The sequence below is a fragment of the Temnothorax longispinosus genome, chromosome 4 (assembly GCF_030848805.1).
Source record: "Temnothorax longispinosus isolate EJ_2023e chromosome 4, Tlon_JGU_v1, whole genome shotgun sequence".
NCBI classification, from domain to species: Eukaryota; Metazoa; Arthropoda; class Insecta; order Hymenoptera; family Formicidae; genus Temnothorax; species Temnothorax longispinosus.
Window position 1 is genome coordinate 11,616,269 of NC_092361.1, and position 16,839 is coordinate 11,633,107.

The following is a 16,839-nucleotide window of genomic DNA, read 5'->3' on the forward strand; positions in this document are numbered from 1 at the left end:
AAAATTCTATTGAAAATTACAAAATTTTTAAGACCTCTTGGAGCATGGCAAAATTTTTTTTCAAAAAATTATACCTAATTGAAGTGTTTGTAATAACCTGAATTCAACATTACTCGGACTAAAATAGTCAAAATGCAACCGTTAGTATCAGATTAATATTATATATCTTGATATTATGTTGTTACGAAATAAGAAAACACATTTTTTGGTGTCATATTTTATTGGTCATAACGAATTTTCTGTACAAAGTCGGTGTTACGTTTTATAACTAATTCTATTTAATTAAGCTATAGTACTCGATATCTTCAGTGCATTATCCGAATTGGCAACGGGAAAGTTATTTTTCACACTAAAGGATATTTCCTTTCGGAACATATCAAGTACTATAGCTTAATTAAATGGAATTAGTGGTAATTATTTAGTATAGGGAAATCAGGCCCCAATGACCTTGACCTTGACATATGTTGTCAAGAACATGACTTTGAGTAACTTCCTTATAACTTAATCGTCGCTCATTGCTTATTTAAAAGTTATGAACAAAAAAAGTTTGAGAAATATAACAGTTTGTGTCGAAACTAAGGGAAGTAATTTGCTGATATGTGTGTATAGACAGTACACATGGTGTGTATAAACAGGACACAAACTTGTATATTTCTTGAAATTTTTTGTTCATAACTTTTAAATAAGCAATGACCGACGATTAAGTTATAAGGAAAAGTTACTCAGGGGGGGGGGGGTCACGTTGACAACATATATCAAGGTCAAGATCATTGGAGGTATCTCCTCTTATTTTTATTTTTACCCTTTTCTATGCTAACTATACTCTACTTGAACAAAAAGACTGTTCAGTTCAGTATATTAACGATTCACTTTAATAATTTTCCTTTGTTCATACATGTACTATTTCCACATACATTAGTCGTTTGTACCTTTCAATACTCAAAATAACTGTTATATTTTTCAAACTTTTTTTGTTAATAACTTTTTAATGAAGAATGAACGACGGCTAAGTTACTCAGGGTCATCCTTGACAACATATGTCAAGGTCAAGGTCATTGGGGCTGGTTTCCTTATACTAAATTGTTGGGTATTATCTTGGATGTGCGCAGGTGTTGAGAAATCAGAATTAGCCAAATGAAAAGAACACAACTTTACTGTAACTGGAATCAGTATTACAATCACGCTCGCATGTCTTCAAACGAACGCTACCAAAAAACGAATGAATAATAAGGGAGGGTTTTAGCGCGCTCAAAAGAATACCAACCGAAAAAAGATTACCACGAGATGTGCGCGTGGTATTGTTAGCGCCGCTGCGTCAAGACGTACTTTATTGGATATAATTATCACTAGGCGTGCGCTTATTTAAACACGAAAACTAAAATCTATAAGAACTTAACACTCCCATCTTTGAGTGTTTAACAATATCGTGCATCTAGTCGCAAGATTATAAAATTGTGATTATACATGTTATGTATGCATAAGAGATAAGCCCATTTCAGATACTAAGTATTCAAATCTCTCCTTTGGTAACGCTTTCGTAAACAGATCCGCTATTTGATTACGTGTACATACATACATTATATCGATTTCGCGTTTATTGTATTTTGCCCTGATAAAGTGAAACTTCACGTCTATGTGTTTTGTTCTACACTGGAACTCAGGGTTACGAACGAGTTTAATAGCGGATTGATTGTCTACATAAATCGGAATTGGATCATGAGTGTACCCTAAATCACGTAACAATTTTTGAATCCACATTGATTCCTTAACCGCTAAACATGCCGCAATTTACTCGGCCTCTGTAGTACTAAGGCTAACGCACGTTTGCCGCTTTGACATCCATGTTATTGGACCATTTGATAATTTAAAGACATACCCGCTTGTTGATCGGCGAGTGTCTATGTCCGCGGCGTAATCCGAGTCTGAAAAACCTGTCAGGTTTAAACTTTTGCATTTCGAGTACATTATTCCTAAATGTTTTGTATGAGATAAATATATCATTATTCATTTTACCGCATTCCAATGTTGATCGTTATACTTATCTAAATATCGACTAACTATATTAATTGCATGAGAGCAAGCGTGGCGTAGAAGACAGCGCACTGGTCTGTTAAAAAACCAAAGATCTCAGGTTCGAATCCAGTCCTGGTAGAACCAAAATAAATAAAATTGTATCGCATGTCTCTCTTCCTCGACGGAATGGCAGCCCGTCAAGAGTATCCCTTGCCTCGAAACCCCCTCTACTTTTGCCGTTCGGATTCGGCGTTAAAACTGTAGGTCCCATGTACTTGTGTACAACCTGCGTGCGCACCACAAGCACATGACTTTGGGGGAGGCCCAGGTCCGACTAGAACTGTTGCGCCATTATGAATGAATGAATGAATGAATATTAATCGCATAAGCAATGTCAGGTCGAGACATAATCGATAAAAATAACAACGTACCTACTGCTTCACGGTATGGCACTACAGATTTCATGCTTTCTTCGACATTAGGTGCTTATAACTTTACGTAAGGATCCGCAGGGGTCGTTGAAAGAACCGCTTCTATCATGTTATATCGTGCCAACATACGCTCGATGTACAACTGCTGATTGATGAATATTGAATTCTTTTTGCGATTCCAATTTACATGCATGCCCAGAAAGTACTCCGAATTTCCGATTGTTATTTCAAATACATCTTGGTATTTGCTTTAAGGTATCATTTATTAATTCCTCATCCGTGGCTACAATTAAACCGTCATCGACGTATAGTGCGATTATAATTTTACCGCGCTCATCTATACGGTAAAAGATACAGGGATCAGCATCGGACTGCTTGAAACCGTTTGTTCTAAGAACGCACTGAACTGTTCATTCCAGCACCTTGCTGATTGTTTAAGCCCGTATAATGATCTAAGTAACTTACAAACCGCGTCTTTATCTTGAACTTTAAGACCTTCCGGTATGTGCATGTAAATTTCTTCTTCGAGATTTTCATTAATAAAGGCTGTCTTTACATTGAACTGCCCAATTTCTACGTTTTATTGTGCGGCTATCGCTAAGAGAATTCATACAGAGTCGTAACGCACTACAGGTGAAAATACCTGTTATAATCGAAGCCTTCCTTTTGGGAATAACCTTTAGCAAAGACGTGCCTTGTATCTCACTTCGTTCGTATTTGGATTTTCTTTAATTTTAAACACCCACTTGCATCCGATGATGGTTTTATTCGCAGGCAAAGACAATATCTCCCAAGTTTTATTTCTTTCGTGAGCTTGAAGCTCCTCGGCGATCGCGTTCTTCTATTTATCTGAATTCTTCCCTTGCATCGCTTCTGAGTACGTTTTCGATTCGATGTAAGATATAACACATGCCGAGTAGCGCATTGGAGCTTTGATCGACTCACGGTTTCTAAATTCATATTTCTTTTGAGCTATTTCAAGATCGAGTTGTTGTATTTCATTATTTGCGTCTTCATAATCAAGAGAATTGCTATCGTCTGTCGCGTTTTCATTATCCTCGATGGCTTCACTCTTAATGGGGGGGATAATGTTATTTCCGGGGGGGCCCCTCAATTTAATAGGTGTATTTGATAGATCTTTCGCTGAGAAAAAGAATGTCGCAAACCACAATGCGCTACGATGCATAGTTTTTGAGATATCGATTTTAAATGTAATAATAGCAATATTGTTGTATGGTATTATATAAAGGTTTGCAATTTACCACGTGTAGAAAGTTCACGCATGTATTTTCAAGGCACACTATGTGTCTAGTTTAACGGTAATGGAGCCCCCCGCATAGGGGCGGAACCTACTGCTTCCACGCATATACTTTCCACGCGAAACGAGGTCCCACATCAGTTTATAATTTCCACGCGTGGAAAATTCACGCATGTACTTTGCAAGGCACACTGTGTGTCTAGTTTAACAGGAACCTACTGCCTCCACGCATACACTTTCCACGCGAAACGAGGTGTTACGAGGTGCCACTTTTCAATATCCTAACTATTCTCTGCTATAACAAATTATTTCTGTTGCAGATATTAAATATTTTTGCACAATGCAACTTTTCATACGAAGCGACGAAAGAAGAAAAAACGGGTATTTAACTGTTCACGCGAAACGAGGTTCACTTCCACCTCGGAACCCGCATAGAGTGTGGTGACTGTTTTCTCTCTCTCCTCTCTCTCTCTCTCTCTCTCCTCTCTCTCTCTCTTCTCTCTCTCTTCTCTCGTGTCCTCTCTCTTCTCTCTCTCCTCGAGAGAGAGAGAGAGAGAGAGAGAGAGAGAGAGAGAGAAGCGAGAGAGAGAAGAGAGAGAGAGAGAGAGAGAGAAAGAGAAAGAGAGAGAGAGTAGAAAAAGAGAAAGAGAGAGAAAGAAAGAAAGGAGATGAGAGAGAAAGCGAAAAAGCTAGAAAGAGAACGATAAGAGAAGAGCGATGAAGAAAGAGAAAGAAACCAGACGAAGACGAGACAAGGAAGAGAGATAAGGGAAAGAAAGAAGAACGACAAGAAATGCGGGACTAAAGATAAACAGAGACAGAACGAGCAAGAGAGAGATAAGGGAAAGAAACGAACGACTCAAGACCTCCAAGAGAAAGAAAGACCTAGACCTAGTAGACTCGAGGAAGAGAGCTCCACTGCTGAGCTCTCTATAGATCATCTACTAGATATCTCGCCTCTGGCTCCCTCTATCTCTCTATCTCACCTCTCGATCCTCCATCCCTCTCCTCCCTCTCTCTATCTCTCTCTCTCACTGCTAATTCTGTGTATATTATTATACTATGTGATAGATTATATAAATTGATATCTCGAAAACTATGCATCGTAACGCATTGTGGTTTACATTCTTTTTCTCAGCGAAAGATCTATCAAATACACCTATCAAATTGAGGGGCCCCGAAAATAACATTTTTGCTCTTAATGGTAACAATAGAATCGCTGTCGTGTTTTGACTCTACGTTTCTACTATTTTCGTTAAATATTACATCGCGCGAAATTATAACTTTGTCGGTACTTGGATCGTATAATCTATAATTTTTCGAATCGCCTTGATAACCTACAAGAATACATTTTTTTTATTTTGCATCAAACTTCTTACGGAATTCCTTTGTAATATGCGCGTATGCTATACTTCCGAAGATTCTAATATGCGCCAAATCTGGCTTCTGTTGCATCTATAACTCGAATGGTGTTTAATCGCGAGACATTGATGAAACGCTTCTATTCAGGATATAAACTGCTTTGTTTACAGCTTCTGCCCATAGTCTATTAGATAAATTCTTCACGAGTAACATAGTTCGAGCGCATTCTACTATCGTACGCATTTCACGCGCCGCCCGACCGTTCTATTGATGTACATATGGTGCTGACGTTTCGAGTTTTATTCCATGTGACGATAGATACTCTGTTATTCTTTCATTGCGGAATTCTGTACTATTACCACATCTAAAAGTTTTTATATGCTATCCGAATTTATTATAAAATATAGCTTCGAATTCTTTAAAATATTTAAATATGTCACTTTTATGTTTTAAAAAATATACTGTACGAAAACATGAATGATCGTCCTTTAGGAGTACAAAATAGTTTGAGCCTCCCACCGAATCAATAGACCGAATCAATTGGACCGCATAAAGCCGCGTGAATTAATTCACCTACTTTGTAACGATGCACCCCTTTCAACTGCATCGTCTCCCGGCTAACACCCGCCGGATGCCGCCCGACCGTCTGTCGGGCGAAGATACGGGCGCGGTGCGCCCACCTTTTTTAAACGATCCAAATTCGATATCGTGTACGCGAGCGTTGCGGCTCGCAGCACCGAGCTCCCCTCGAACGCCGACGGGAGCCGATCTCCACCGAGTACGAGCGCGCGTAATACCATACCGCTTCGACCGCCGCGCGGCTCGCACGAGGATCGGCCTCCCCCCCTTCGAACCTACCGCTCCGGGGAGGAGTATAAAACTCGGTACCACGGCGAGAGACGACACTTCAATTCGATAACCAGCACTAGCTCCGCTGCTCCCGAATCGAAGAGACCTATCCACATTTCCTAGGGCGACACACAAAACGGGGTACAGTGCTCTGTGCCCCGTCCAAGAACTCTTGGTCGTCACCCGAACTCCCGTGCTCCAGCTTCCCGGTTGTGACGACCAAACGGAGTCGAGAACACTTGGCCTCGCGACAAGCCGGAGCTCCGGATTCCCGAACCGACCGACCGGCCAGCCTTCACCTGACCGGCCGCTCCTTCCTTGCCACGGCGACGCGCATTTCGTTACCGCGAATCTCGCGCTGCCTACATCCGCACACCCTCGCTGTAAATATCGCGTTCCGCCTTCATTGTAAATACCGCGTCCTCCCCAGCCAGCGAAACGCCGCGTTCCGTTAAACCAGCGTATTAATGTTGCATTCTATAAGTACCCTTGTCACGTACTGCAAGTATTCGGTATAACCCGAGAGAATTCGTTGCGCCCACGTCAAACCAATGTAACCCCGCGTTTCGTTAAACCCGCGTATTAATGTTGCATTCTGCAATTATCAGACCGAGAGAATCCGTTACGTACGTGTAAACAGATTTAATACCGCGTTCCGTTAAACCAGCGTATCATTGTCGCATACTGCCAATATTTCTTAATGTCTAACATCAAATAAACGTTTGTGTGTGAATTAAAACCCTGATTATTGTTTCTGGGCCTACCATCGAACCCTGATCCGGCGAGCTAGCCCGAGTTCGATTAAAAACGGCAGGTTGTTATAACTTTAGTTCTTCTTGAACGTTTTTATTGGATGGTAATTTATTTGTAATTTATATTGTTTTCCTAACACACAACATTCACAGAAGAATGTATTATGGTCATCTAATTTTATCCCGTTTACTAAACTAGACACCACAGACGCGCGCTTCGCGCGCGCTATTTAGCTTTAACATTATGCAATTATTATTACACTATTAACTTCTTGATACACACAACTGTCAAAATATACGATGATAGCTGCAAATGAAGTAAGCGCAGCGAGAGAACCAATTGGCATCACGGAAAAGCGGCAACAAAAAACTTCGAGATATGCGAGTATCGACTTAACATGCCTTTTTTTAGAAAGGATTTTTGTTGATCATTTCCCGCAATGCCTTACAATTAATATGCGCGAGTCGCTGATGCCATAAGCTTAAGTCATTCTTTTCAACGACGTTCGCTTCGTGTTTCGTAGTTACCTTGAATATCATTGTATATAAGTTATTTTCTTCACGCTTTCCACAAGCTACTAAGTCTTTACCTGAAAAAATAAGAGCGTTATCTGAAGTTAGATGTAAATTAAAGCCTTTCTGGGTAACTATACTGGTCGAAAATAAATGTTTCTTTAAATTAGGTACATAAAGAACGTCATCAATACGACTGTCGATCCATTTTCCGTGTTTTTGGATGTATATGGTACTGCGTCCTTTTACCTCGCATGTAGAATTATCGCCTAAGCAAACCGATTCATTTATCTCTACAAAATTATCGAACCAACTTCTTTGAAAAAACATGTGTTTATTCGCTCCGCTATCTAATAACCAAATATTTTGTGTATCCGCGTTTAGAATATCTTTTTCAACTTCCGTAACAATAAAAGCACCGTGACTGAGTTAAATTTTTGTTCATTTGATGTTTGACTCGCAGGATTATCATCGCGTTTATATCTCGGTGTATTTTTCCTTTTTTGGCAATCTCTCGTGAAATGACCTAGTTTGTGACAAAAGTAACATTCGTCAGATTTCTTATCTTTAGCTTTAGATATTCAATAAAAGTTATTCGCCAGTGATGAAATAATTCGGTATAGTTAAACAATTAGTTGTTCGGCCTTCACATGAGACCGTCGTATTTTTCCGACCCGCCACGAATTTTATATGATTGACGCACAATGATCCATCATTGTTAAAATAACTTGAAAAGGACCCAAAATAGTGGTCGAAACGTAGTTGTGATATGCTTAATAAAACTTGCCAGTCAGGCCGTTTAACTATACCGAATTTAGCTTTAGAATTCGGATTATCGGATTTCTTATTACTAATCTGCTTATTGTTCCTTTTTCCGATGCTCGTGGTCGCAAGCGCCTCTGCCGCCGTGTCCGTGATCGTCAGACGTTGTTCCTCCTTTATCAGCCGGTCGATTAGGTTAGCTCGAGTCTGGTTCTCCACGGGGACGCTGTCCCATGCAGTGATGAACGGGTTGAATTTCTCAGGAAGCGACATCATAATCTTTGTATTGATGGCCACGTCGGATAATGCCTCTCCTACGTCGTGCAGCTGCCTGGCAAGATTCTCGATTTTGGAGACGTGTTGCATCACCGTGTCGTTGACGCCCATTCTGTACTCGTAGAACCGTCATAATAGTATGGACTTATTTGCAGCACTGCGTTGCTCATAGATACTACTCAGTTTGTGCCACATCTCGTTCGCTGTTTAACATGTAATAAGATATTCCAGTTGCGAAAATTCCATCGAGGAGGCAAGAATACATTTTGCTTTCGCATTCTTAGAAACCCAGGCCGTGTGTATTGGATCTTCTTCCGCCGGTTTTAATGTCTTCCCCTCGACAATGTTCTTTAGAGAACTAGCCTCGAACATCTGGAATTTCCAGAGCTGAAAGTTCGTTCCGTTGAACTTAGTAATGTTCTTCAACTCGATCGAGTCACCCATAGTCGAGAAATACGTCTCCGTTTGACACCACGATGATAACCTCTTGTCAGTCTTGTCGACTTAACCAAACTTATGTGTTTTCTCGATGTTCGCGCTCTAGGCCCATAATCTGTTGGGTATTATCTTGGATGTGCGCAGGTGTTGAGAAATCAGAATTAGCCAAATAAAAAGAACACAACTTTACTGTAACTGGAATCAGTATTACAATCACGCTCGCATGTCTTCAAACGAACGCTACCAAAAAACGAATGAATAATAAGGGGGGGTTTTAGCGCGCTCAAAAGAACACCAACCAAAAAAAGATTACCACGAGACGTGCACGTATTGTTGTTAGCGCCGCTGCGCCCAGACGTATGTACCTTATTGGATATAATTATCACTAGGCGCGCGCTTATTTAAACACGAAAACTAAATCTATAAGAATTTAACATAAATAATTACCACGATTTTTCCCCTTTAAGGTGATTGGGCCATCAGAGCATGTTAAAGAAAAAAATCCGAATTAAATATATGTTATAAAAAAAACCTAAATACGCTTAAATTTGCAATTTTGAGAAGATCTGACGTCTAGTTTTTAAGATATTAAATCTCAAAGTTGGCAATTTTAAATAGGTTTTATGGGAAATTGTACCGAAAACATACATTTTTCGAGAATTTCACTCACTGTCTGTAAAGAAACAAGTTCAAAAAACTGAAAATAACATTATTTGATTCTTCTAGCACTTGTTAAGTATAAGACAAAACGACGTTGACGTGTAATAAGGCCAAAAATTCAATCAAAAGTTGATGAATCGTCGCGTTTCTTGTCGGCCTTTCGATCAGCTGTACGCGACGTGAACATGTGGCAACGCCGCGCCGTGTAGTGTTTTCTTTCCACAGCACTATTCTTTGGCAAGCAAATCTCCCGTTATCGAAATTGTTTGTTACCTTCCATTATTTTTTAACATAAACACAATACATAACCTCACTCAAACACATGGCACTGGCATGATAGCTGCCTACATCGAAGAGATGCAATGTCGCGACATTTCTCTTGTACGAATGTCAACTGAAGTCAAATCTTGAACTGTTTACATTTATCAGTAGATAAATTGATACGTAATCGAATGAAAAGTTACATTATAAAACCAGTAATTATACAAGTGTCTAGAATACATCCATAAAAATGGTTTTTCTTAAAATAAAATTTAGCCCTCATATTGACTCACATGGTACATGGCCCAATCACCTTAATATCGTATAACACTTTAGACTGTTCAAAAATTAAAAAGAATATATACATCGTGTAATTCATTTTAAACTGAACATTTTTATCCGAATCGTTTTTCGTCAGGATTGAACACTTCCAAGATGTTAACGTTTTAAAAAGTACAGTTACCGAAAAACTCAATGTGTGTGCGTGTGCGTGTGCGTGCGCGTGTGCGCGTGCGCGTGTGCATGTGCGTGTGTGTGTGTGCGTGTGCGTGCGTGCGTACGTGTGCATTTACATAGGAAAATACGCAATATCATATCTCCGAACTTCTCAACTAAAATATTAATTATTATAGATCTTTGGAAATATCTCAACATTAGCTACAAAATTTTGTTTTAAAAAATAGGATATTCTATTTAAAAAATTAAAGGTGATTTTTACATGACCTTGAAAAATAGTCAAAAATTGATTTCATTATTACTTATCTCTCTTCAGACCAACTTTTGTCTAAAACATTTTCGTTTAAAATTAAAAAATTCTGGGAGATGATTGTTTGAAATGAGACATCCTATATATTTTATTATTTCTTTATATTTAATCATATGTTAATTGTCATATTGTATAGTTGTATTTTTTTGGCAGTTTGGTGAAACTGAAGCTGAAACAGAAGAAAAAAGTGGTCTTTATTTGCCATCTGGAACATCTTACCATACAACAAGAAGACATACAGTTGGTCCTGGTGATGCAGTGCATCAGTCTCCTTTGTCATATCCTTACAATCATATGTCAGGCTATCAAACTTTACGGCCTTTTCCTATTCTTCAGTGTAATTTGGATCCTCAAGTTTTACCACACACGAATTTACCATTAAATCTTCCCTTAGTTCAACATCAGCCACCACAAAATTTCCAAATAAAGGATCAACATTTATTAAAGCCACCTCCTGTAATGGGTGCCAGTAAGTTTTATCTTGTTGTATAGAAGACATTTTAAAATAATTTATTTTGATAATATAAATTACTTGTTTAATCAAAGTTGATTAATGACAATGTTATTCTGAATCTTTTTTTGTATAATTACAATCGTAATTAATTGTTATAAAATTAAAGAACTGTTGTATTTTGATTTATTTTTTATGTACATTTTATTACAAATCATAGTTTTCGTATAACTATGATTTTTGTAATAAAATGAATATAATATTTTGTATAATATACACATATACATATACAATACACAGGGTGTCTCAAAACTCACGGAGTACAGGACGCGATTCTTTATGCTAAAAGAAACAACTTTTTTCTTTAGCAAAATTGCGTCTGACAAGTAATTTTTGTAGCAGAATAGGTTAAAGTTAAGGAATGAGCGCTCTTGTTCATATGGCGCTCAGGGCCGGCGCACGTTTCTCAGTCGCTCGTATCTAGTCCTTGACCTTTTTCTGCATTGTATTGCTTAAAGCTTAAAATATGATAAAAGTTAACAAAATAAATATTGCTTATATTCCTTTTATAATAAATAAATAAATAAATAAATTGTCTGATTTTGTAGCACTATCTGAAAATTAAAAAATGTGAATAGTTAAAAGTATAAATATGCTTTGTGTGCTGAGCGTTCTGTTATTCTAAATATTGCACAATTATGTATAATAGTTAAATAGTATCACTAAACTTAAAGAATAGTTAACTAGAACGCTCAGCGCGCAAAGCATATTACTATTTACATTTTTTTAATTTTCAGATAGTGTTACGGAATCAGACAATTCCTTTATTCATTTATTATGTAAGGACTAGAAGCAATATTTATTTTGTTAACTTTTATTATATTTTAAGCAATACAATATATAATAATGAGATAAATTAATTAATGCAAAAATACAATTATATTAAAAATAAATGTTATAATTTCCAATGCTCCTCCTTCTCCTTTTCCTTTTTTCTTTACTTTATTTTTCTTATCTTTTATCCTCTTCTTTCTCTATTTTGTCTGTCTCTCTTTCCTTGTGCATATACGTGTGTTTGCATACGTGTTTATAAGTAAAAAATTGTTATTACATAATTTTATATATTAACATTTATTTTATTTTATTTTATTTTATTTTATTTTATTACAGAGATTAATTTTATTCTTGAAAATTTATATTATTTTGGTTTATATATAATTAAAATAAATATGTGATTTTTACAATATACTGTATATATTTATACAGCCGGAAGCTTTGGTAGAAGAGCTTCAGATGGTGGAGCAAATCTTCACATATTTCATCAACAACACAGTAGTAATGCTAATAATGATGAAGATAATGGCTGGAGTCAACCTGGCAGCAGGGAACAATTACAGCCAGTAAGTAAATATCATAGATATATTCCAAATGTAATTCAATATTATAAACAATGAGATAACACATAAAGAATGAGACAAAACTGCAATTGGATGTAAATTAAATAATTATTATTATTTAGTATAATCATATATGGTAATTATTATTATAATTTTTACATATATTATAATTTTAACCTTTAATTTTTTAATTAATTTGAAGCTAAATTTTTGCAATAGTTTATTTTTTTGATTTTATGTGAAATAGTATGACTTTTTTATTATTATTTTAACAAAAGGAGTAAAAATTTACTGTAAATAAAAATAAATATATAGAGAATATAAGTTACCTTATATTTTTATTCGAGTGTGTTATAGAATAACTGTATGTGAAATACACCAGGAGATCTTTGATACCAAACAAAGCAATTTTACGTTTACCAAAATTCTCTTTGAATGATAGTTTTTGAATGAAAGCTATTTTTTTAAAGTTGTTTAATTAGTAGTTGTATGCGAGTAAAAAGCTGTGTATGATGCAAATTGTTTTATCTCTATTATGCTGCCCTTGAATTTTATTTACCAAAAAATCTTTATTTATACATGCATACAATGTACATTACTGGACAGTTTTTATATATTTTAAGAAAAAAATTTTCAAGTTTTGTAGAAATTAAACATTTAGGAATAATAGATAACTAATTTATTGGACGTTCTTCTGAAACGGTTAAAAAGGAATACTTATGTTAAATTTTTTATAGAAAACTTATCGAATATATTTGAGAATTTACTATTACATATCTTGTGTGAATATGCAGATATACGATATAGTTTCAACATAATGGAACATCACCTTACAACAGTAGACTTAAAGACATTGTTTCAGTACAAAGTTTTTTAATTCTTGAATTAGTTGAGATAGTCTTGTCACATGGACAACAATGTCTGTTTTAAACCCGTTAGATTATTTTCTACGAGAATATTTGAAAAGTCTTATTTATAAAAATGTTGTAGAAATCTTAAAAGATTTAGAAGGACGACTTTGTAATTGTAACTATATTATACTGGAAATGCTTCAATATGTGCAAGAAAATCATTCGTAGAGCAAATGTTCACATAGAAATGCATGCATTTCGGGCATTTGCTATAAATAATATTCCATAAGTTTTTCAAGGCCGTAAATATTTTTAAAATATCAAAATATAAAAAGTTATGTGTTAAAGCATATTATTTTTTTTTAGTTGTTTTTTTTAGTGGCATTTGTAAGAAATTCTTTTGCATATTAATTCTTTTGTATAATAACATATAAGTACTATTCAAAATAACAGAGTATTTAGATATTATGCAGTTGTGTAATAAAATCTTTAATGAGATAGAAGAAAAACAACCTATATGACTCATGTGATATTTTACGGCTATACGCCTCTCTTGATTTGCTCGCAACTTATTGTTAGTACGCTTAGATAACTTTAAATAATTCTTATTTAAAAACTATTATTTGAATAGAATGATAAATTTGATAAATGAAAAGTTACTTTATTTGATATCAAGAATCTCCTGGTGTATTCTGTATGCAATTATTCTTGGTCATCTGGTATATAATACTTTGTATTGGCCTTTGTCTATTATCAAATTGTGTGATGTAAAGTAATCTACATACAAGATGACACAAAAATGTATGGAATTTTTTTTAAAAACATTAGCTACAAATTGGTATAAAAATTAAACATTTACACTTTAAACAAAATATAAAACTTTATTAGAATATTAATAACAAAATTAAGCAAATAAAATTATATAATTCTAAAGCGGCTTCAAAAATGTATTAAGGCAAAAGGAAACAATTTTGAGAATTTATTGTAATTTTATTTATTTAATTTTGTTATTAATGTTCTAATAAAGTTTTATGTTTTATTTAAAGTGTAGATGTTTAATTTGTGTACCGATTTGTTATTTGCTGCTTAATGTTCTAAAAAAAATTCTAGGAACTTTTGTGTCACCCTGTATATTAGCATATAAATTCTAATTTTTGAATAAAAATATGTAAAAAGTTACAGAGTGGTAGTTCGGGATTAGTACAATGTGCTCAGTCATTAAATGTTGCTGTCAGTACTACGACGGGAGACGGAAGTAATAACAACAGTGTTAGTAATAGTGGAAATAGCGATAGAAGAAGAAGGAGTGGCCTTAGCACTGTTATGCAGCGACCAGGTATGGCATAGTTCAAAGTTGAATAATATGTCAAATCCTATTTCTTCTTTCCTACAATTATATAACAATTATGATATTGCGTGGCTTGTAGTATTTTTTAATATTTATATGTTGTATGTAAAATTAGCACTATATCCAAATTTATATCTTTTCTGTTATCCATTTCATTACAGGCAATTATCTATTTTTTTCTTTCTTCATAAATGCTTTTATCGCGTAGCAAACAGTTGTGCAGAGAAAAGTATAATATGGTAACATATATTTGAAATGGTGGATAACAATATAGGCTGTTACTCTGAATAGTGATTTATATTGATAATGATATTGTATTGATAATTATAATTGAAAGTTACAATATCAAACACAATTTTTCAAGTCTTTATTTAAAAAATACAATAAGATTATTATGAAAAAATATATTGTATTAACTTATATTTTAATATAACAAGAAATAATTTTAAGCAAAGAAGATTAAAATTTACAAAATCCTATACAATGATGTTATTTAAAACTGTTTTCTTATATTTTTTTAAACATTTATTTATAGAAATAATATATAAAAAAATTACGTTGATTGAAAAAGTATAAAATTGATCAAAATTTAATCATGTACAAAATTTAATTCTTTTATATTATTTTTGCGCCCACGGCAATATCACACTCTTTGGCACACTCGCTCACTCGCACTCGCATCCCACTTGCCAGAAATAAGATATACAAGCTCATAGGTGAGAACTAATTTATTACGAAAAAGGTACAGCTCGGCTCGCATTACACGTCTGTAGCTTCGTAGCTCAGCTTCGAATCTCGAAGTCATCTATTGTTCAATAGCTAGTTATCAAGGGGACGCTTCATGATTTTTCCGGCATGAATCTCTTCCGGAAGGAGTTGGCCAGATTCCCCTCTACCGGCTCCAGGACAATCCCCAACTTCTTTCTCTTTGGGGATCATCTGAATTTGCTCGGCGCAGATCTCTCTTTTTCTGCTCACCGAAGTCGTCGTCCTTGTCTTCTGAAGTTGTCGCCCTTTTTTTCAGGATGCCAATTCTCGTCGCTCTCTTTAAAAAAACTTTGGTAATTATGCATATTAAGACTCCAGTCGCCAATGACCTTGACCTTGACATATGTTATCAAGGTCATGACCCTGAGTAATCTTGACCTTGAAAAAAGTGGCGGTCACGATTGGTTCAAAAGTTACGAAGCATTAAAGTTTTCGCTTTGCAAAATTGGTTGTATATCGCCACAAATATTCACACAGATGATCGACTAACTTATCTTGTTCAATACTACCTCTATTTACAATCTTGTAAAGTACGAACCCATGTGACAACTCGTTTCGCGTGGAAAATATATGCGTGGAGGCAGTAGGTTCCGCCCTTCTGCGGGGGGCTCCACTATTATTAAACTAGACACAGTGTGCCTTTAAAGTACATGCGTTGGCTTTCCACTTCTTTAAAATTTCCATTTACTACTTTAAAAGACTTTCCTTTGTTCGTACATGTACTATTTCTACATATATATTAGTCATTTACAAGATAGTTAGTCGATCATCGGTGTGAATATTTGTGGCGATATACAACTAATTTTGCAAAGCGAAAACTTTAATGCTTCGTAACTTTTGAACGGATCGTGACCGCCACTTTTTTCAAGGTCAAGGTTACTCAGGCTCATGACCTTGACAAATATGTCAAGGTCAAGGTCATTGGCAAGTGGGGTCTTAATATGCATAATTACCAAAACTTTGAACTAACGGAAGAAAGATAACTTTCTGTGGACCTAACGTCTAAAAAACTTCCCCTAATCTCTGCCTCGGCATTCGTCCTAAATATTTGGTATTCTAAAAATCAGAAAAATTGGTATCAATGGATTCCTATGATCTTTTTGATATACAGACCTTTAAAACATGAAACTACCGACTGCTGCGGAGTTATACTTCGCTCTGGATCATAGATTACTAGCGGAGATCTCTTCGCGAGAAGGCTCATAAATTCGATATTATTTGCCTGCATAAAACCCTACTAGATCCTAATAAGAATATTAATATTAAAGACTTTAATCTTAACAGGTCAGATGAAAGTATCGCGGGATCCCGAGGGGTCTGCACCTTACTTAGGAATAATTTTGCTTTTTCTGTCCGTGATTTGTCGAGCTTTGCGCACTTTTTAGTAGAAATGGTTGCAATCACCATACCCTTCTAACGCCAGGAGCTTTTTATTTGCAACTTATAGACACACGGGTCAAGATACCCCTGCCCCTTTTTTTTGAGAATTTATTTAATTACGCTAAACAATTCAGGCACGCTCTATTCGTAGGAGACTTTAATGCCCACCGTCCCGACTGGAACGACAGACGAGTAGACAACGTCGGTGAACTTATCGCCTCGTCTATTGCGGATAATGATTTTGTTATATTAAATAATGGATCCCCTACTTTTTTCAATCTGGCATGTAATATTAATTCTGTA

General features: G+C 35.6%; 1 protein-coding gene across 5 annotated transcripts in view; it reads left to right on the forward strand.

Moving 5' to 3' along the window:
- Positions 1–16,839, forward strand: part of LOC139812158 (serine/threonine-protein kinase SIK3) — a 245,452-nt gene that overhangs the window by 163,201 nt on the left and 65,412 nt on the right. For all 5 annotated transcript variants that reach the window (XM_071776791.1, XM_071776792.1, XM_071776793.1 and 2 more), the window contains 3 exons: positions 10,495–10,810; positions 12,059–12,192; positions 14,217–14,376. In XM_071776791.1, coding sequence (XP_071632892.1) covers positions 10,495–10,810; positions 12,059–12,192; positions 14,217–14,376 — 610 coding nt within the window. The remainder of the gene's footprint in view (positions 1–10,494; positions 10,811–12,058; positions 12,193–14,216; positions 14,377–16,839) is intronic.